Genomic DNA, 20,841 nt, shown 5'->3' with positions numbered 1-20,841 from the left:
TAGTAGAGTTTCAAATGATGGGAAACCAACACAGAGAAACTACAGAGACAGTTATATGTTGAAGAAATTCAGAATACTACATTTTCCAGTGCTGTCATACATCGAAACTGTAGCCCAAATCCTCAACAGCTTCACATAAACAAGATTTACTCTTTCACAACTCTTCTTTGAAAGGGCAAAGCTTATGCTCCTCACTCACTCTGTTGGATTCTACACTCCACACCGAAACGACCGAACGAGCAACAGGGGAAGACTGCAAGGACTGGCTGTGGTCGCTTTGGTTTGCGTGAAGATCCAAATTCACAGATGTCATACTAGAAGTTGAAGAGTCTTCACCAAACTAGGAAAAAAAAAAAATAGAAAAACAATATTTAATAAAGAAAAGAGATGGTATACTACTGGCTAATTTTCTGCACGTTATTTCTCCCCCACCACCATTTAAGTAGTTCAGCCTCAATGATGAGCTGAAATTTGGGTAGCAGAAAAAAAAAAAGGAAATTTAAGCCTCTTGATCCACTCACACCATGGAAAAGTAATATTCATGTCATAAATAAACAAACAATGAAACCACAAGTGCAAATCAACAAAAAATAAAGCTAAAAGGTACCAAGCAAACATTTCTAACAGACTACAAAACAAAAAATAAAATCTACGTATCTAGACTGCGTAGCTCTAGTTCCAGTCAGAGTTACTAAGACTAATGGCCCACAAAATTCTCTTGATAATCTGAATTTATAATTATTATAATAGGAAGAACATCCAAGAAGAAAACATAGCATAATTAAAAATTATTATTCCTGTTTCTTAAACCAGTTAGGAGGAAACTCCAGAACACATTCCACATTGCAAAATAAATGAAACCATAACCTGTGTCTGTAGTTCTAACACAGCAGCAGTGCTGCCTGGGTGGCTGCTCTTTTGGATTTTCAGTATTAGTAGACACCTTGCTTCCAAAACTTCTCATTATTCCTCTACCAGAGCTCCTTGGTGCACTGTCTCACTCAAGATACACAATTAGCAAATATTCACAAAATGAGCCTTATCTTTGGTCTGCAAAAGCACTCACTAGAGTACTGAGTTTGAGGGTTGGGGTTCTGGTAGTGGGTGATAACATATTTAAGAAGGGAAAAAACAAGAACTGCAGAACCTGCAGCGGAGAGAGGAGGGGGATGTGAGAGAAACAACCTGCAGACACGAAGGTCAGTGAAGATGGAGCTGGAGGAGGTGTGCCAGAGCAGAGATCCACCTGCAGTCCATGGAGGACCCCACATCGGAGCAGGTGGCTGCACCCAAAAGAGGCTGTGACTCTGTGGGAAGCCTGTGCTGGAGCAGTCTGTTCCTGAAGGACTGCATCCCGTGGGAGGGACCCACGCTGGAGCAGTTCATGAAGAGCTGCAGCCTGTGGGAAGGGCTCATATCGGAGAAGTTCGTGGAGAACTGTCTCCCATGGGAAGGAGATTCTCTCCTCCCCGTCCCACTGGCGGGGGAAGGAGTGAGCGAGCGGCTGCGTGGTGCTTAGTTGCTGGCTGGGGCTAAAACACAACAACTGCTTCAACACCATTGAGCTCTGCTCTTCCATTTGTTAATTGCTTATGGCAGTTTTGTGCTCCTTCTGGTAGGAAAAAAGATTAAATTGGAAGGAGCGTGCAAAAGTTGCATAGCTTGAGTCACACAACAGGGTAATAAACAAAAGCTATGATCCATTTTCAGGCTGTAGAGAGAAGTGATTGATATAATATTGTTTTAAGGACATTTTTAAGCTGTTATGTTGGAATATTTTTTCCACTAAAGAATAATTCTTGTTCCATGTACCACACGTACATTAGAAAAGAAAACTAATTCCTTAGGAAACCTTTGCCTTTTCATTAACATCAGCTGCCTAATGCTTTTTCCTGTCCTCTTTGAAGGAAACTAAATTGGATAATTAAACGTGTTATGCTCCTGCTAGCATGCCTGAAGTGTAGCATATTTATGCAAGAGAAAGCTCTAATTCCTCAAGTGAGGATTCTTGTACTTCCTAGAAAGAAATACTTGACTGTTCTATGCAGGTTGAAAAAGCAATCTAGAAGTGGCTGGTAACTCACAGGAAACGAAGACTTTGGACTAAAGTAAAGTTTTAAAATTCAAATAATTCTAATAGTTCTCTTTTCTAATTAAAACAAATATAGAATATTTAGGCTTATACAATAAACCCTCTAAATTTCTAAAAGCCACAGTCTATCTCAGCTTGTATTACTAGCAAGAGAAACTGCCATTAAATACTTTACACTCTGGAAAAGAGATTAAATTATTTCTCACTGTAATTATCAGGCCCAAAATGTACCCCTTCTTTGTTGAGCCTCAAAAAAACGAGATGCAACTTCAAGCAGTGGTTATCAATTCACAGACAAACCTGAACATATTCCACGTTTTCAAAAATGTCTCCGCGGTGGTAACGAACGGGCTGGTCCCACTGGCAGTGCAAGCTATGCTGGTGGTTGCCCAGTCTACAGATCTGATGGTTCCCTGCAAAGCACAAAACTCTCTTTTTCTACTATATAAGTGAGGTTTTTGAGGAGACAAAGACAGCATACAGTCAACCTCTCCACTCCCAATTCTTTTTATTTATTTAATCAGCACAGACAAAACTCTGTCTTTGAAAGACTACCAAAAAAAAAAAAAACCCTCTTCGAGAACATACTGCAACCCCTTGTTTTAATAAGCAAAACACAACAGCCACTCAGAGACATCTCAATATATAAAGAAGTTATGTCCTGACCTTAATCTGAATATGTGTAATTCTTCATCGCTATAATGAGCATGCACTCTGAAAAGCTGTACCTAATTGAGCTTCTTTTGCCATCTGTGTCTCGTGAATGATGTTCCTCAAGATTTGTTCCTCCTGGATGAGCTTGTACTTGTCTAAAACATCTTGTTGCCTAAGGTAATGGTCATGCTGCTTCTGATATTCCTTCAATTCATTTAACGTTCGCTGAAGTGATCTTGAAAATTCAACAGTGGAAAATATTTAGTTTGAATGCTTTTTAAAACGCCAGCTTTTCCTACAGTCTTGCACATTTTCAACTTCGGCTTTCTTAAAGTATTCTTATGAAAAGTTTTATTGCATAGTCAAAGAAACACAGAAAGTTGAAAACGATTATTCTATTTGAAATTTAAATAATTGCTGTAACGGAACAATAAAATTGAGGTTGTATGAACTGCCACTAGGATGCTTCTTTAGTTACCTATGCTGGGCTTCCAATTTTTGCTCAAGTTTTTGCTGACATAGGACAGCGTGCTTCCTTTTCACAGCTTGCTCAAACCCTGGTTTGGCCTGCAGAGCGTGATCATAACACAGGACTGAGTGGTTGTACTCTCCAAGCATCTGAAGAATGACCAAGAGAGAGAATTAGCCATTGTTTGGTGATATTTAACAAAAAATACTTCATTTTTAAAGAAGTTATTAACACAAATTTTAGTTTGTGGTAACAAGCAGCCTGTAATTTCTGAAACTCAAGCCACTGTATCTGCAGGAGAATTTCCTTGAGATTTATTTCCAAGTGCAGATAAAAACCTTTGCTGAAAGACAGACTTTCGGATGAAAATATCTTGACAACATCTTAAACGTTAAGCGTGAAATGCACGTGGAACACAAGACAAATTGTAAAAGAGTAAAGCATTACAAGTCAAGCCAGAAAGATTAAATAATACTTGGTCTTCTACAAGTCTTGGAAAATAAAGATAGTATTTACTGCGTATATATTTCCCAAAGTGTAATAGCTGGTAAAGAAGTCACTGTAATCCAGCGCTGCATGGACCACAATAGCTGCATCTGCAGAGAAGTGAGCCCGGTGCAGAATATTTGCCAAATTTACCAGTGCAATATCTTTATTTTGCCTAAAAGAAGAAAAGAAAATGAAAAGAAAAAAAAAAAAACAGCATTAAAAGAAGGTCAGACTGTATAAGAATCATGCATAAGGATACATTCATTCATCAGTCACTTATAAAGTATGTAATTTGATACAAAAACTTCTAGGTTATATATATGCCCAGTATAGCACATAAAGGCTAAGAAGTAACACGGACTATTCCTTAGGATGCAGCCTTAGAAACTAAGACCTGTTTAATAATTAGGATAACCAGAAAAGCAATTTGCAAAGAAATCTCTATTAGCAAACCTTACCTTGAAGAAAAATGAAGGGCACGCATGGCACATTCTACTACTTGGTAGGGCTCATTCTTTATTCGCCAGTAAAAAGAAGCCATATTATAGAGTACCCAGGAAGAAGAGTTCTGCAGTAAAGAGGAACACGTGAACCGTACGAACTACTGAGACACAAACTAAAGGTTCATCAGGGTTTTAATTACTATGGGACGGAAAGCTGAGCACCAAACCTAAGTTTGGTTATCCTAAGTTATACTCTAAGGTTATCCTAAGTTATACTCTTGGTTACGCTAAGTTATCCTCTTCCTCTGGAAAGCTGCCATTTGGCAACAGCTGGGAATGTTCAGGAAGAATGAACTAGCATATAAATGTATTAAAGACACAGAACTTCTGTCTTCCAGACAGGTAAAAATCAGCAATGAGGCCTGACAGTAGTTTAAGTATCAGCAGCTTAGCTGGAGTTAAAGGAGGGTTCCTGCATTTTGCATGAAGGCATTTAATAAAAACACACAAATTTCAGTACCGTTGTTTCTTCTTTGTTCTTTAAGTACGTGCATTTTTGTTTAGAAGCTCCTATTACCTTGGCAGAGCCATGAATGGGGCTTGTCAGACCACAGAAATACACGAGTCACTAAAGATGACAGTAAGTGTCTATTTACTGGCTTTGCTGATGCCTTCTTCTGCCTCTGCCTAGCAGAAAATGGTTTTAGTCTGCCTTTTGTAACTGAAATGTAAACTGAAAATACATGTGTAAAACTGGGACTGGATCTGATTGCATGTACCAGGCGTACCTAATCTCGTGAGACCTTCCTGGCACTCTTTTTCTGGGTACAGTTTCATACCTTCATCAGCCCGTCATAGATACGATGACCTATTTCCTCTATACTTCTTCCCAGCCTCCGTGATAAGTACGTGAAGATTGGATCTTCTTTAGGCAATAAAGGTGCCGAAAGATTAACTCTTTCTTGGACACCCTAAAATAAAAATGGAATATAGGTATTTGCTGACGCTTTAGCTAGAAGTAGAGAAATATACATAAGAGCATGACTCCCAGGAAAATTTACAGCTTGGTTATTTTACATTCCTATCATCTTTTTGTATCAGGAGCTTAGGGACTTGATAGGATAATGTCACCTTTGACAGATGAATACTATATCCTATTATAGATAGGCAAACACTGGAAGCAGCCTCCGCTGTCGGAGAAACATTCATTTCTGGTAGCATTGTGTATCTGGCAGCTCTTGATTTCACTAATGACCATTGAGGCACTCAACTCGTGTTTGTCAGGTCACGTGTGCACTATGAAAGTATCCCAACATTTTTTTCTTCTCTTCCTTCCTTCTCCAACAATCAATGTACTCCTTTCAAAAGTACATTTGGACCCAGGAACGGAGCTAAAAAACTTCAGTACCCATTTTGTCGGTAAGAAAATCCTTATTTGTAGATGAGAAATTATTGTAAAGACTTGCAATAAAATAGATATCAAGACATAAGCACTAAATCTGGGTCCACGTTAGAAAATTTGCTCATATAATACTGTTGACAAAAACAGGTTTTGCACCACAGTTCCACTGAATCTTTCTAAAGCAGATGAACTTTGTAGCAGTAAAGAACAATTATCTCATCCTCTGGGTTAGGGCTTGGCATTCAGATACCAAAGAGACAGTCAAGTGTGTTAGGAGCTACCGACAAGCCTGCAAACAATTTTCTGACCCTGAATCTTCATGCAGCTTAATGACCCTGTTCAGCACTCTCCAATTTTCAACTGAAACAATTCGTAAGTTAGAAGCATTTCCAACAAAAGCTCCCATTTTACTAATGAAACGCGTGTTCTGAAAACAAAATACTTCGTTTTCCTAAAAATGTCCTCTAAAATAAGGCAAACAATAACAAAAGAGAAACAGGACCTGTATATCTGATGGAACTGTCCTCCTATAAGCAGGTACTTTAACCAGGGCACGATTGTGGTTTAAAAAAAAAAAGTCTGAAACAGTTTTGAAAGATTACAATACCTTTCAACCTTGACTGAGAACTGTTGGTAAGAGTTTTCTATTCCTCTTCCTGATGGGGCAAAAAACCATACTTGCATATGCTTGCTTACCCGTAAGTGCTGAAAAGCATGAATACTGTATGGAAGATCTAGAACTTTTGTACAGTCTGGCTGTTGCAGGTCTGGAGGCACTGGTGACTTTGTGTCTATATAGTCTTCAGGGCTGAGGATAAAACAACACAACACAGCAGGCTCTGGATTAATATACTGCTCAAGTTCATGAAAGCGTTGTAGTTGACAGACACAGTATTCTGATTTGACCGTTTCTGATGCCTTCCCAGTTTTCAGTTGTATGAGGATGTCATCACTATAGGATAAAGGAAATAAATTTCTGCCTGCTTTAGAGAAAATGTCAACATTTGGATAGCCTCCAAAATGTATCAGTGTCAACCCAGTGTATCGTTACCACGATTAACGATCTATCTGCCAGGCAAATGGCAACGCATGCAGGTTAGAAGACTCATCAACTGAAACAAACAAAACTTAAGTATTAGTGAGGAACCCAAATGAAGGTATCTGAGGATAAAATTAATCTTCTTCCCACTTGAAGTACTCATCTGATTATGTTAAAAAAATAAAACTACAAAACCAAAAGAGTCAGCCCTGCAGATGGATTACACGTGAAGCTGAACATCAAGCAGACTGTCCACACATCTTCCACATGCCAAACACAGGGGGTGGAATATGACCAGAAGGTTCAACAGCTTCATAATCAACAAAATTTAATCCAAATTTAAGTCAAGACAGTTCCCACTACAAGAAGTGCATCTAGCTCAAAACACCCAAAGCACACTCAAGCAAATTCAGCCCCTTTCTGTATGTTGCACTTCTGCTTAATTCACATGTCTGGTCTCATGTCAGCACCGAGTTACAGTGGTAGAACTGACTGGGAGCCTGGGAATAGAATGGAGAAGTTTCAGGATAGTGTTAACACGGCCAGTTTGGGGAGAGACAGCACTTCTGTGTTGTACTCTTTCATAATTAGTGGCAGAGGCTGTTTTGACTTCATTCCGCAATAACACAAAATAAAACAACTGCCATCTAAAGAATAGTCAGTGACAGTATTTTTCTTTTTAGAAGTTTTGTTGATTTTTTCATTCAGTACAAATATTAAAATACAAAGCATCTTCTTACCGGATATCTTTGCTCTCTAAGGTGATGTATGTGCCATCGTAGAGATCTAGGTCGCCCAAAGGCACCTTGGCTTTAATGCAGTCCGGATCCTCTTTATTATGCCTTTGTTCCAGCCCCGTGTCTCTGTCCTCATTTTCCTCTATATGAATCTTTTGAGCAACTAACTGTTTCTGAAGGAATAAAAAAAAAAAAAAGGAAACAGCATTCCAAATTCATGGTAGGCCATTCAGAAGAAGAAGAAATAGTGGTTAAGAGAACATCAACTTTTCCATGTTCAGACCTTATTCTTCCACTGCAAGACCTCATGGAAATAATGTTAGAGATTGCAAATAACATGAACTTCTGAACCATTTAGCACGCTATGTACAACTGAGGTAGCAGGCTACTGCAAGAACTGTGACTGATTTCTATAGATCAGCTTATGATGTGCCTTAGGAGCCACATTTCGCTCCATAAAGCTTGTAGGTATTGCTCATTATGAGCAGCGAACGGACTAACGTTCTGTCTCAGCACAGTGAGCTGTATTAAATTTTCCCTTAGATCTGCAAATTGAAACCCCATTAAATACCACAAGGATTTGTATATGTGAAATCGAGAAGGAAATTTGCATTTTTAATTAAAGCCACACACAATTACATGCTACTATGCAATACCAGAGATATATACAGCAGTAGCAACTTGTACAAGATCTTCCAATAGATAACTTCTGCTGAAAGTCACTTGCATGCCACAAATTGCACATCAGCAATTCCCAAACCCACAACCTGTGTCCTGAAAAGCTTACAACTCTCGTTCCATCCATAGCTAAAACGTCCCATTGCCACAATGATTGCCTCAATGGGAAAGACTGGCTGAACACTGTCACACAAGGGGCAGTCCTGCTTTTTTTCCTCCCTTCCACTTCTCCCATTCACATAAAGCTACCTCTGGTGCTCATCTAAGCTGTTAGCTCGCCCAGGCTATATTATATTTAAACTTTAGTTGAGGTTACCAGCTCGAAGTTCATTAAAGCCCTTTCAGAAGGGTGTTTCAGACCCTTTTTAATAATAAATGGGCTTGAAGGAAACCAGAGGTGACCTGCTCCGTATTCTTCTGGAGTACAGTAGTCAGCAACGCAATTCAGTACCTAAACAACTTCACTTAAAAATGTTAGGATTTATGGATAACAACAGGAATGATGCAACCGGGGACAATGATAACCAGTTGAGCAAACTGGAGGCACAAAGTTCTTGAGATCTGAGGAATTCTTCATCCTTTCACTGAAGCAGAATTATGCCAATAATGACTTCTGATCCCGATTTAAATCTGTCACTAAAAAGCCCGTGAAAAAAATTCTGCATTTTCAGAAAGTAGTTAGTACTAAACATTAAGCCTACCTCCAGTTCTTTGAGGTAGTTAACTGTTGTTTCTTGTCTCATTAGTATTACCAAGTCATGTGGGTTCCTCAAGTTCATTGGTGAATCCACCTGCAAGACATTTCAACAGTCCACCACGTAAGACATTCTCTTAATTAGAGTGACTTTAAAAGGTAAGAAGTTTATCTTTTCAGAGTTTATCTATTCGGAGGTTTTCTGTCCACTCAATATTCACAATATGTCCATAAAACAATTCTGCTGCCTGAAAGTCACTATGCTCAGGAAGGTTGTGTACGAGCAGCTGAGATGATCCAAAGGTTCAGCACAGCTGCAAAGCTCACCTCCAGGCTTCCAGCTCCATTTCCTCCGATCGGACAGTGTGACACCAGCTAGTCCTGCACACCAGCTCTGGTGCCCACCAGGCTCTCCTGTGAGCTAACCCAAACTCAGTAGTTGAACAGGACATAATCCCCTGTAGTTTTTTTTATCTGAACTAGTAAATTAAATGAGCTCGTGAAGGACTCAGCGAGTATGAGAACAGAACCAAGGAAATGACAGGAGTATGTGACGACAGGATGAAAGGACGAAGGGTGACAAGGACAGCAAGACCTCCCATTTTTAACATTATGACTGTTATGGTAGATGGTCTACACCAACATGTTCCTGGATCTGCTCAGTTTCCATTCAAGCTTTCAGGACACGGAAAAAGCTACTGCACAAACACGTAAGCACTGCCTGTGTGTTATTTCTGATAACTCTACATGAGCTGTCCACCCCATGATATCTGTCCAACCTAGTGACATTATAATTTAATATATACATGTGCAGCAGAACCTCCTGAGCTCCAGCTCTACATTTTTTGTCAACTTTCCAAACAACTTGGACACATTTGTGGGACTCTTACTGCGGAGAACTGCATCTCCAGCAGGACAACAGCAAATTTCACAGAACAGCATCATAGAATGGTTTGGATTGGAAGGGACCTCAAAGATCATCTAGTTCCAACCCCCCTGCCATGGGCAGGGACACCCTCCACTACACCAGGTTGCCCAAAGCCTCATCCAACCTGGCCTTGAACACTTCCAGGGATGGGGCAGCCACAACTTCTGTGGGCAACCTGTGCCAGTGCCTCACCACCCTCAGAGGTGGTTTCTTCCCTAGATCTAATCAAAATCTCCCCTCTTTCAGTTTAAAGCCGTTGCCCCTTGTCCTATCGCTACACACCCTTGGAAAAAGCCCCTCTCCAGCTTTCCTGTAGCCCTTTAGGTACTGGAAGGCTGCAATAAGATCACCCCGGAGCCTTCTCTTCTCCAGGCTGAACAGCCCCAACTCTCTCAGCCTGTCTCCATAGCAGAGGTGCTCCAGCCCTCGGATCATCTTCGTGGCCTCCTCTGGACTCGTTTGGTCACCTGGGGTCAGCTGTCCCGGCTGTGTCGCCTCCCAACTTCTTGCGCACCCTCAGCCTACTTGTTGGCAGGGTGGTGTGAGAAGCAGAAAAGTCCTTGACATGTAAGCACTGAAAAACATCCCTGTGTTATCAACACCAAATCCAAAACACAGCCCCATCCCAGCTACTATGGAGAAAATTAACTCTATCCCAGCCAAACCCAGCACACTTGCACTGCAAGAAATTATCAGAGTAAAGACTGTTACTAGCTCCTAAAAATAAAAATCTATTTTATGTGCAATAATTTCAGAAATAGAGTTTGAATGGAGAAACTAAGCAGCTACACTGGACAAGCGTGCAAGGTTTGCAGAGGAAACTTCAGGCAGCACATCCAATGTGTTCAGAGCACTTTTGGCAGCTGGTAAAAGTGAGCTGAATATCCTGCACCAGTTCTTGCACTCTTTGGTTTATACATTTACAGCACGAAGGCATTACAAAACGGTAACCGAGGAAATAGAAAGCATTCAGATCTGCAAAAAAATGCTGTATGACACAAAGGAAAATAGATTCTTAACTGAAAAACCACAGGAGATCTTACAGTATCATGCCTGCAAATGAGGAAAATAATGCCAACTTAGCCTTCCACAGGCATCATTTTGGAGGATGACGGTGTTCAAACTTAAGAATTTCATAGAAATTAAGGTGCAATTTCCTGATCTGCTTCAAAATATCACCCTGCTGCCAAGTAGGGGAATCTTCCCTTTTCTTACTATCTGTACTCTGATAGCTCCACTGAGAAACAGGCTAGCCAGTTCAGCTCAAAAGTAACTTAAAAGATTAAACAATTATTTTTCAAGCCAGATCAGCAGGCGAGTGATCCTTCATCATCCTCCTCTCTGTAGCGACTGCCGTGTGGCTCTGGAACTGCAACCTGTTCCACTGAGATCCCGCCAGGAATACTGTCAAGACTTCTGGTTCATTATCCACCTTTCAACAGCATCCCTCCTCAGATGGAACAAGTTTTCTTTTACAGTGCCAGCCATTCCTACAGCTGGAAAAGGACAAAGGTGACCTACTCCTCTGCGAAGAGCACGAATTTGCCATCAAGGGCAGCAATGTCAGCTCATGAAGAACTTAGCACATGATAAGATAAAGATGGCAAATAAAGATATAAAATAAAGATATAACATCCGCATAATCTACGTAGCAGAGGTAACAGTAGCAGGAGTGGTAAAGATAAGTAAGCATGTGCTGGAATCATGGATACGCACTCGGAGCCCTGCAGGGCTCCCACCTTGGTGCTCACACTTTGCCCCATCCTTACTGCTCGTGTTTGAGTACCACCTAGACTCTTCCTGCTTTCCGGTGCAGCCATATCCCAAAATCCAGAAAATTACACCCGAATAAAAACATAAGACATACCAGAACTTTCCGGTAGGCTACTGCTTAGAAAAACTCAAAGAGACGACAAAACACCTCGAAGATTTGGAAAAGCCCTCAGAGCTTCACTCACCTGTCAAATAATTCTTTAGTCAGAAATTGAGGGTGGTGAGGCACTGGCACAGGTTGCCCAGAGAAGTTGTGGATGCCCCAACCCTGGAGGTGTTCAAGGCCAGGTTGGATGAGGCTTTGAGCAACCTGGTGTAGTGGAGGGTGTCCCTGCCCATGGCAGGGGGGCTGGAACTAGATGATCTTTGAGGTCCCTTCCAACCCTAACCATTCTATGATTCTATAAAATACAATAGTCCAAATAAAATGTATTTGATGGATACCTGGAGACTGTTCTGGATTACATCCCTTCCTCGCCACAGAAAAATATTCTACAAACTCTAGGCAGAGTTTAGAAGATACTGGTTTCATTCAGTCTTATGTCATGTTTCTGCTCTTACAGCCACTCACCGCCTCTATCTAACAGTCACCCAGAGACTGTTTCCAGGTCTGGAAATGCCTCCAGTTTCAAGAAAGTATCTAACATCAAACAAGAAGAGGCTGGTTCTACCAGAGAAGTTCTACACAAAACATCAACTTGTTTTTCTTTTCTTTATGTTTGTTGCCTTTGCACAGCTGAACTCCATCTCCACGGTATCCATTAGAGTAAATTTGTCTTTAGGTAGAAACAGTAACATGAATGGTACCGGATCATTTTGAGGAAAAAGCACATTATTACCACAATTGCTTATGATTTTATGGTACTAACAGTATGTATTTATTAGCTCGTAGCCATAGTTCCCCTCTTTCACACCAGCTCAGGTATTGGCAAATAATTATGTGTTGAAATCCTCCTGGTTTGAAATAAAGGGGGTAGGTGGCCCCTGTCTTACTGCTCTGGAAACTAGCACAGGTCTGACTTCAAGAGTTAAAACTTTCCTAGAGGGCAGGTGTTATTTCCAAGGATGTCAAGATTTATTTCAGCACTGTCACAGCTGCAATCAAACACCCAGGTGTTCTCAGATGCTTCTTTTTACCTTCGGATTCCATCTACTGCCAGGCAGGGCTTGGTCTCCCTTTAGTGGGACACGCAGAAAGTTGCAGATACACCCTCCCAGTGTAAAAAAAAACAAACCACTTCACATTTGATGCTCCCTGTCGCGTTTAGGACGGGAGTGGAGGACGTCACCATAAATTCAAACTGCATTAGAAATGGCAGCTTTGCTTTACGCGATGTAGGACAGCGGGTTGATGATCCTACAGATCCTTTCCTCCTCTGTGCAAAGTCCGTTGTGCCTCATTGTCTGATCAGGGCAGTCAGATGCACAAAAACCAGACGGGTATTGTGATTTAGTTCATCTTTTGCAGAACGTAAGCGACTCGCCCCAAGACTCTGTTGAGATGAAACGCAACAGCCACCAACCTGCAGAGCCCTGGGACGAGCAGAGCAGAAGCTCCTGTGCCAGAACAGATGTTTGCTCCAACTTACTCATTTCCAACTCAAAGCGTGCGGCTGATGTCAAAGCACCACGTTCATTTACTCTTCCTGCAAAGTGCTGAACCTCTGACATTCAAGATGAAGTGCTTGACATGCAAGGATCTGACTCCAACTCAAAACACAGTAAACAGGAAAAAAATGGTGCTGAAAAGCTTTCCTTGAACCTCTGACAGCTGCTATAGCTGCGCTGCAGAGAGCCTGCCAGGAAACCACTTCTAGAATAAGCGTTCTCTGTTCAACTTTGCCCAAAGGTGAAAGTTTCTTTATAAAGCACAGTTCAAATTTATTCACTGTCACAAAGTACACCAAGAACCTGATTCAGCAACAAACATACAGAATTTGTGTAACAAAAAAAGGACACTGGAGTTGAATCAAACCCTGAGGTTTTAGAGAGTTTCCTGTGTTACCTGCATGTATTAAAGCCTCTGAATAATTAGACTTGTAAGTTTTGCCAAACCTTCCAGTATATTTTCCCCATGATCCAGTTATATTGCACTAGGAAGTAAATTTTTAAAATAAGAGTCAATTAAGGCCTCAGCCAACCATTTTTAGATAAGGCTTTTTTTAAAGCGCTGTGGAAATCCCACTGTTAACCGAGGCACAGGGACACCACAGAACAGCTGGTAGTGCCTCTGCACGTCCTAAAAGCATTTTACTACATGCAGAAGGCAGATTATGATAGCAAGAAGTTGCAAAAGATACTACATCAAATGACGGTGTACAGCAAAATGAAAAATTCACATAGAAAAATGACGTTGAATTGAGTTTTTATAGCAAATATTGTGCCATTTAAAAGCTCACAGCTGCAGAAGCTGTTAACAAACAGCATTAGGTGCTTGGCTATTATTAAAAGTAGCTGTGAAAATAGAAATTTGAAACACTTGTGGGACTTCAAACATAAAACCTAACAAAGTTGCAGTATTATTGAATAGGTCTGCTCAACTGAGATCACTTCCAGAGAGTGCACCAGCTATAAATATCATCGATAACAAATCTAAATACATCAAAGGGAATCAAGACTTCATTTGTAACACCATTTGTCTGCAAGGTGGTGTTGGTCATACTTAAGGGTACAAAACAAATTTCCAATGTGTATATTCTACAGTAGCAAAACAGATGTCAGCCAAACACTCAGGTGAATCAAAACAAGGGATGGAGAGATCACCCATCTACGTCTGTAATGAACAAGTACTTCTTTTCACAAAGGCAGACTGGTTCCTGCTGTGTGCTCACTGCCGAATCCTAAAAATATGACGTGTTCTAATCCTGAAAATACAGGAAAGGAAAACTACTAATTAGACTTACAAGATACCTAAAAAAGTTCAACCCTGAGCAGCAATTTCTTCAGCAAATGAACGGCAGACAACCCATCAGATTTTTCTGGTTAAACTTTAAGGGAAATTACTTTACCCAGTGATGTATTTTAAGGGCAGGCACTTTATACCATGGTTCTCATTTCCTAACTGGTTAGTAACAGGTTGGGGTTTAGTTTTAAATGTTGTTTGGTTGTTGTTTGTTTTGTTTTGTTTTTTTTTTAAAAAAAAAAGCAAAAAAGGAGTTCAGCTACATAAAATAACTGGATTTCACAGTCTCGCTGACTTTGCTCTTTTGGGCTTCGATGGGGCTTTAATGCAAACATGTGCTTGGGCCACTTCCAGGCCACCCTTTTGCTGTGAAGCTCACAACATGGGGAAGGTATGCCAGGCACCAGGCTTTGGTTTAACCCCAACCAAAACTAAGCACCACGCAGCCATTCGCTTGCTCCCCCCTCAATGGGATGGGGAGGAGAATTGGAAAAAAAAAAATTATAGTTGAGATAAAGACAGTTTAACAGGACAGAAAATAATAATGGTGATAACAACAATAATAATGGTGATGATTATGATAATAGAAGAATATACAAAATAAGTGAGGCACAACACAATTGCTCACCACCTGCTGACCAGCCTGTTCCCAAGCAGCAATCGCCCACCCCCAGCCAACTCATCCTGAGCATGATGTTATATGGAACGGAATATCTCATCGGTCAGTTGGAGTTCGCTGTCCTGCCTGTGCCCCTCCCATCTTCTTGTGCATCTGGTAGAGCATGGGAAAGCTGAAAGTCCTTGACTGCTCAGCAACAACTGAAAACATCAGTGTATCCCTCTATCCCAGCTGAAATCAGGACAACTTGAAAACCGTCATGCTTCAGCTTGTCACCCTGGGGCTAGATGACATCTCACGAACTGCAGTAGACCCACACCAACCTCCAGCTTAGGTCTCTTTGCACACACTCATAAAGAGGCACTGTTTTGGGGATGGCATGCTACTTTAGACACTTCAGCAAGAATGAACATTTTTATGTTGTTTGTTTAGCACACAACTGACTTGGGAGAATGAGAAATTCAGTCAAGAAAGAGGTCACACAGCCAAGCAAACTAACCTTTGGAGAAAGCGCAAAGCAAACATCCATCTGTCACTGTCAAGACAGGACTGAGTGACTGCTTAATATATTGCAGAAAACACTTTTGGAAGCAACAAACAGCTTTTTATTTGGCTGCACTAGATTTTCAGCTTTCCTTGGTTTTGGGTGGCTGCTTTTCCTCTACTCTTGAGCGTACGGACCACTATTCTTGACTCAACCTGCTAGCACACGCATGCAGTTGGGTGACAGACACCAGCGATACATCAACCAACCCTAAAGCCATCCATGAATCACCTCGCCTTGCTGCAACTTGAGGCACACTCACATTCAGATCTGCAACAAAACGAACAACTGCGAGGTAATGGTTCCCCTCTTTACTTGTACCAAGTTGGAATTAAACACACTACTGCACCGCTTGAAATTCAGACGCCACATTTATTGAGCCCCAAACAGAATAACCAGCATTGCCCGTTCACCTTCTCCTCCAGATCATCTCTAACAAACATCAAAAGACATGACAGCACGTTAAAACCAACGTTTTGCCAACTCAGATTCCTTGCCAGAGGGTCTCTGTTCCTGGCAACGCTTCCCCAGTCCTGCTTTGGACCATCTGCCTGGAAGGTTTCTTTGATTCTTTCAGTTTAGTTACTCAGAACTAACTTTTTTGGCACTGACAGTAGTCCCCATGAAGGCAGTCCTTTGAGTCCCTGCCAGCTCACTCGGCTTTAATCGCCCCCATCCAGGGATCTTTAGAAAGACTCCACCTCAGCTCTGATATGTCAGGTCTCCGAGAGATGACAGCAGCTGGTCCCCACCAGTTAAACCATGAGTGACTACTGAAACTGCTTCGTGCAGCGTGTTTAATCTGCAACTTTTTTGTCCTCTCTTTATGGCAAGTTTCTCTCTTCTCTTGCGGCACACCAGTATTTCTGCAGCGTGGTTAGTTCTCCTACTGGCAGACAAGCACTGCCTAAAATCAGTTATATATTAGCCTGAACTTTATACCATGAGTTGTGAAATTAAGAGGCTTATAAACACGTGCAGGAGCAGGCATAATCTCATTAAAGGGAGATGATTACTCAGTCCCTGGCTTTGCAGGGACACACATCTGAAGGTGGACTGAGCCGAAAAGAATATGAAATGATCCAGAGGACGACGTATTTGACCTGAAAACAGGCTACTGGAACAACAGATACAGCTTGATGGCTTTTCTCTTGATGGCTTACAGAGGCAACAAAATGTTACAGGCACTGCTGGGAATTTATTTGTTTCATCATTCAGAAATGCTCACTAGAAACTGGAACAGCAGGGCCTGCTTAGCAAGCACTCCCATTTACTAGACGAGATCTTGCTGATAGACAGAAAATTGTTCAGTTTGTGCTCCTGCCAGGTTGTTATACCACTAGGAACTCCGTTCGGACAAACTGAGGTAGTCCAACTGAGGATCAAGCCTTTTCCTTTTGTGAAGAGGTGACAAGCTTTAAAAACGTGTTTCAGACTGTTTGAGAATGCTAATATTTCTAAAACTAAATAATACAAATGCTAATTGATACCACCACTCTTAGCCACCTCCAGTTAGAGACTGCTGTGCTGGAAACGTGATCAGCAGTGCAAAGTCCAACAGTGGTTGATCACCAGCAGCATCCCTCAGGGATCAATACTGGGGCCAACGCTGGTGACAGGTGAAAAAAAAAAGGAACCTCAGCCAGTTTGGTGTCCTCTGCAGACACGGGGTGAGGGTGGCCATGGTGAAAGGCAGGGCTGCAGTGACACAGGCTGCCAGGGACCCCAGAAACTCAACAACAGTGAGCGCAAAGCCCAGTCCCTGGGGTGCAACAGCCCCGTGCATCAGGAAAGGCTGGGGCCGAACAGAAAACTGCTTTGCAGGAAAGGATGTTTAGGCTCTGGTGGGGAAAAAGTTGGAAGCGCAATGGATCAATACTTGGATAGAATCATAGACTGGTTTGAGTTAGAAGAGACCTCAAAGATCATCTAGTTCCAACTCCCCTGCCATGGGCAGGGACACCCTCCACTACACCAGGTTGCTCAAAGCCTCATCCAACCTGGCCTTGAACGCTTCCAGGGATGTTCAAAGGAGGAGTCTAGAGAACTACGGAAAAACCTGATGGGACAATATTCTTCTACAAAACAAAAGCAGATTAATTAAAACTAGTAGAGAAGCCAATGCTCTATGTACACCAAGAATCTGAAACGTCAGACGTTGCAGAGAAAAACAAGAAGCTGCACAGCCAAGGAGTTTACAAAGATGAACGTGGTCAAAAGCCCCACTGAAAAGGCACAAACAGCCAGAAAGAAAGACTGAATGGCTAAGTAGTAGTAAAATACAAGTTCTCACGATAAATATCAACTTAACAAAGAATATTCTGAAAAATTAAAACAAAGGGATGCTCTGCAGGGAAATTTTAGGCTTATGTTCTGTAAAGAAGTACTTAGGTCTTGGTAGTAGGAGAAGGATAGCTCAAATATTTTGGAATATTGTGGTTCTATCAATGAATTGATGAATGAATTATGAATCATCCCATAGCCAACGAATCACAGAATACCTCAGGTTGGAAGGGACCCATAAAGATCATCAAGTTCAAATCCCTGCTCCTCACAGGACTACCTAAAACTAAACAACATGACTAAGAGTGTTGTCCAGACACTCCTTGAACTCTGACAGGCTCAACACCACAACCGCTTCCCTGGGGAGCCCATTCCAGTGACAGACCACCTTTTCCTAACGTCCAATCCAAACTTCCCCTGATGCAGCTTCATTCCGTTTCCTCATTTCCTCGAGTCCTGTCACTGGTCACCGCAGAGAGGAGATCCACCTCCCCCTGTGCTGCTCCCCTTGAGGAAGTTGTAGACTGTGCTGAGGTCACCCCTCAGACTTCTCTTCTCCAAACTGACCAAGCCAAGTGACATCAGCCACTTCTCGTAAGTCCTATCCATCTTGGTCACCTTCCTCTGGACACACTCTAGGAGTTTGATGTCCTTCTTCTGCTGACGCACCCCAAACCACACACAGTACTAGAGGTGGGGCAGCACCAGCGTGGAGCAGAGTGGGACAATGACAATTCCTTCCTGTTGCTGGAGATTATCTGTTAGTTTTGCTTCTAACTACTGAACCACAGTTACGTTTTGGCATTTAAACCAACATTCCCACTCTCCTCGTTCCCCAAAATACAAGTAAGTGGAAAAGACGAAATTCAGAGGTGATCCGCAGGGACAACAATGGCAATAACCACAAATTTAAGTATTGTTTTCACAAAAGCCAGAGAGATGACAGTAACAGATGCTGAAATACATCTTACAAGAAACTCACTGGACAATTAGCAGCACTACATCCCAGCTACTGAAGAACTGGCTCCTCATATTCCAAGTAATACCATATTTATAATTTGAGTTTCCTTGCTGGAAATGGATGGATTAACTTTGATCAGGCAGGAAAGAGACATTATTCCACAGCTACTATTTTATCAGCTATAGACCTTGAGAACTTTATACATGGATCATGGGAATGCCCCTGCCTAGAAAGCATTGGCAGATGTAATAAAACAGCTTTCTGCGCAGCAATGGTCCAGCGGAAGGTTCTACCTGTACCACGGAAAGCCATTTCTTAACATCAGTGCTGAATTTAGGGAATCAGATTTTCAAGTCATTTTAGCTAATTAGATTTTTTTCAAGCCACTGTTGCTTTTCATGCAATAATCAAAACCAACACCCGACCCGCATTTGATAATATATAATTATTACACACGCACAGATGCTTCCAGACCACTATCACACATTCTCACCACTCCATAAAGTGGGAAAAGGAGGTGAGACAGCACCGGAATTGTTGTCGTTTATTAATTTATGATGCACTAAGGTGAGAGAACCATCAAGACAGCAGGGGCTTCCTGCAGAAAAAGCCAGTTCTCCCTACGGACCCTAACACTTTCTGGTGGAAGACCTGGCCAAAAATTCTCACAAAAGGAAGGTGATGTTAACAAATACTCATCTTCCCACGCTTTTTTTTTTTTTTTTTTAAGGGGGGAAGACCACACTGCCTGCTACAGCGATTAACTCCTCAGCTCCAGAGGGACATCGACCGGGCAGTTCTGCTCCAAAGCCAAGCAGATGTGCCATGAAAGTGGATTTCTGGAGCTGTTCCCCTTCCAGCAAAGGGGGAGCGGAGCGAGGAGGGAACAGGGCAAGGAACACCCTTCGGGTCTCTCACGCGCAGAAGGAACCAGAGCAGCCGGGATGCGAAAAATCGCCAACTCATGGGGAATTCGGGCTGAAAAAACCGCCGACTCATCGGGAATTGGGGCTGAAAAACCGTCGACTCATTGGGAACCGGGCCCGCGGGGCGCTCCGGGACGGCGCCGCCGCACGTTGCCGGGCAGCGCAGCCCCCGCCGGCGCCGGGAGCGCTCCCGATTCCCGGGCAGCTCCCGAGGGTGGAGGTGCCGCCGCTGTCGCCACCGGAGCGGGACGGCAGCTCCGCGCTCGCCCGGCGAAGAGCCGCGGGTTGTCGGGGAGGCTGCGGTCAGCGCGAACCGCTCCGCTTGAACGCGGTTCCAGCTCGAATCGACCCTTCGCCTCGCTTAGACCCACCGGCCGCTCCTCCCCGCGGGGCTCCGCAGACTTCGAGCCGCCTTTCGCACGACGCCCGCTTCCCGCGGGAGCCCGCCGCGCCGGGCAGCTCCCCGCGCCCCGCTCACCTGCTGCTGGATCTTCCCGTCCTCCGTGACCACCCAGTGGGTGGCGGCGGCGGCGGGCCGCGGCCCCGGGGCCAGCAGCGAGCACAGGCCCAGCGCCCAGCCGGAGAGCACCCACGCCCGCCCGAAGCCGCCCCGCCCGGCCGCTCCTGCCGCCGCCATCTTCCCCACTGCCCGCGCCACCCGGAAGCGGAAGCGCCGCCGCCGCCATTTTGGGAGGCGGAGGGCCGAGCGGGCGGTGCCGCCGCTGCGGAGGGACGCGGGCAGGGACCGGCCCCGCGGCGGCCGCGGTGTCTGCGCCGGCAAACGGGGCGGCCCCCGCGGAACGCTGCGCGGCGGTGGGCTGCGGGGCGGCGGCCGGGCAGGCGCAGGGGGGAGGAGGCGGATGGCGGCGGCCGCCGTCGTGTGGCGGCACCCAGCTCGGCGCTGACTAAACGCCAACGGGCAGCGTGTGGCGCCGCGCCGAACGCCTTCGTTTAAAAAAAAAAAAAAAAAAGTAGTAATTTTTGTTTGCCGGGACGGGAAAGGGCCTTTTCCCGAATGGAACCGAGCTGCACCTGCCCGCGGTTAATGCCGTTCACTGAGGAGCCGGTTGCAGGTAGCTCTGGAAAACGTCACTCGTTTTTCCTTGTAATGCTTTTCGGTTTCACAGAAAAATCCAATCTTCTCCTTTCCTATCCCAGTTAAGGGTGAGCGCCCACCCCGCCAGTTTCCCCAGTCCTGAGTGAGGTCT

At 43.5% G+C, this 20,841-nt stretch overlaps 1 protein-coding gene across 1 annotated transcript in view; it reads right to left on the bottom strand.

The window, feature by feature from the left end:
* Positions 1-20,319, bottom strand: part of TTC17 (tetratricopeptide repeat domain 17) — a 55,511-nt gene extending 35,192 nt beyond the window's left edge. Inside the window, 12 exon segments of the mRNA XM_086613371.1 lie at positions 200-340; positions 2,393-2,505; positions 2,821-2,981; positions 3,225-3,364; positions 3,732-3,876; positions 4,163-4,272; positions 4,987-5,118; positions 6,246-6,357; positions 7,329-7,498; positions 8,705-8,794; positions 20,112-20,283; positions 20,285-20,319. Of these exon segments, the coding sequence (XP_086469497.1) occupies positions 200-340; positions 2,393-2,505; positions 2,821-2,981; positions 3,225-3,364; positions 3,732-3,876; positions 4,163-4,272; positions 4,987-5,118; positions 6,246-6,357; positions 7,329-7,498; positions 8,705-8,794; positions 20,112-20,283; positions 20,285-20,319 (1,521 nt within the window).
* Positions 20,320-20,841: the final 522 nt, after the last annotated feature.

This window comes from Tauraco erythrolophus, chromosome 6 (assembly GCF_009769465.1).
Source record: "Tauraco erythrolophus isolate bTauEry1 chromosome 6, bTauEry1.pri, whole genome shotgun sequence".
Classification (NCBI taxonomy): Eukaryota; Metazoa; Chordata; class Aves; order Musophagiformes; family Musophagidae; genus Tauraco; species Tauraco erythrolophus.
Note: the sequence above shows the minus strand (reverse complement) of the source record. Positions and strands in the feature narration are given on the sequence as shown.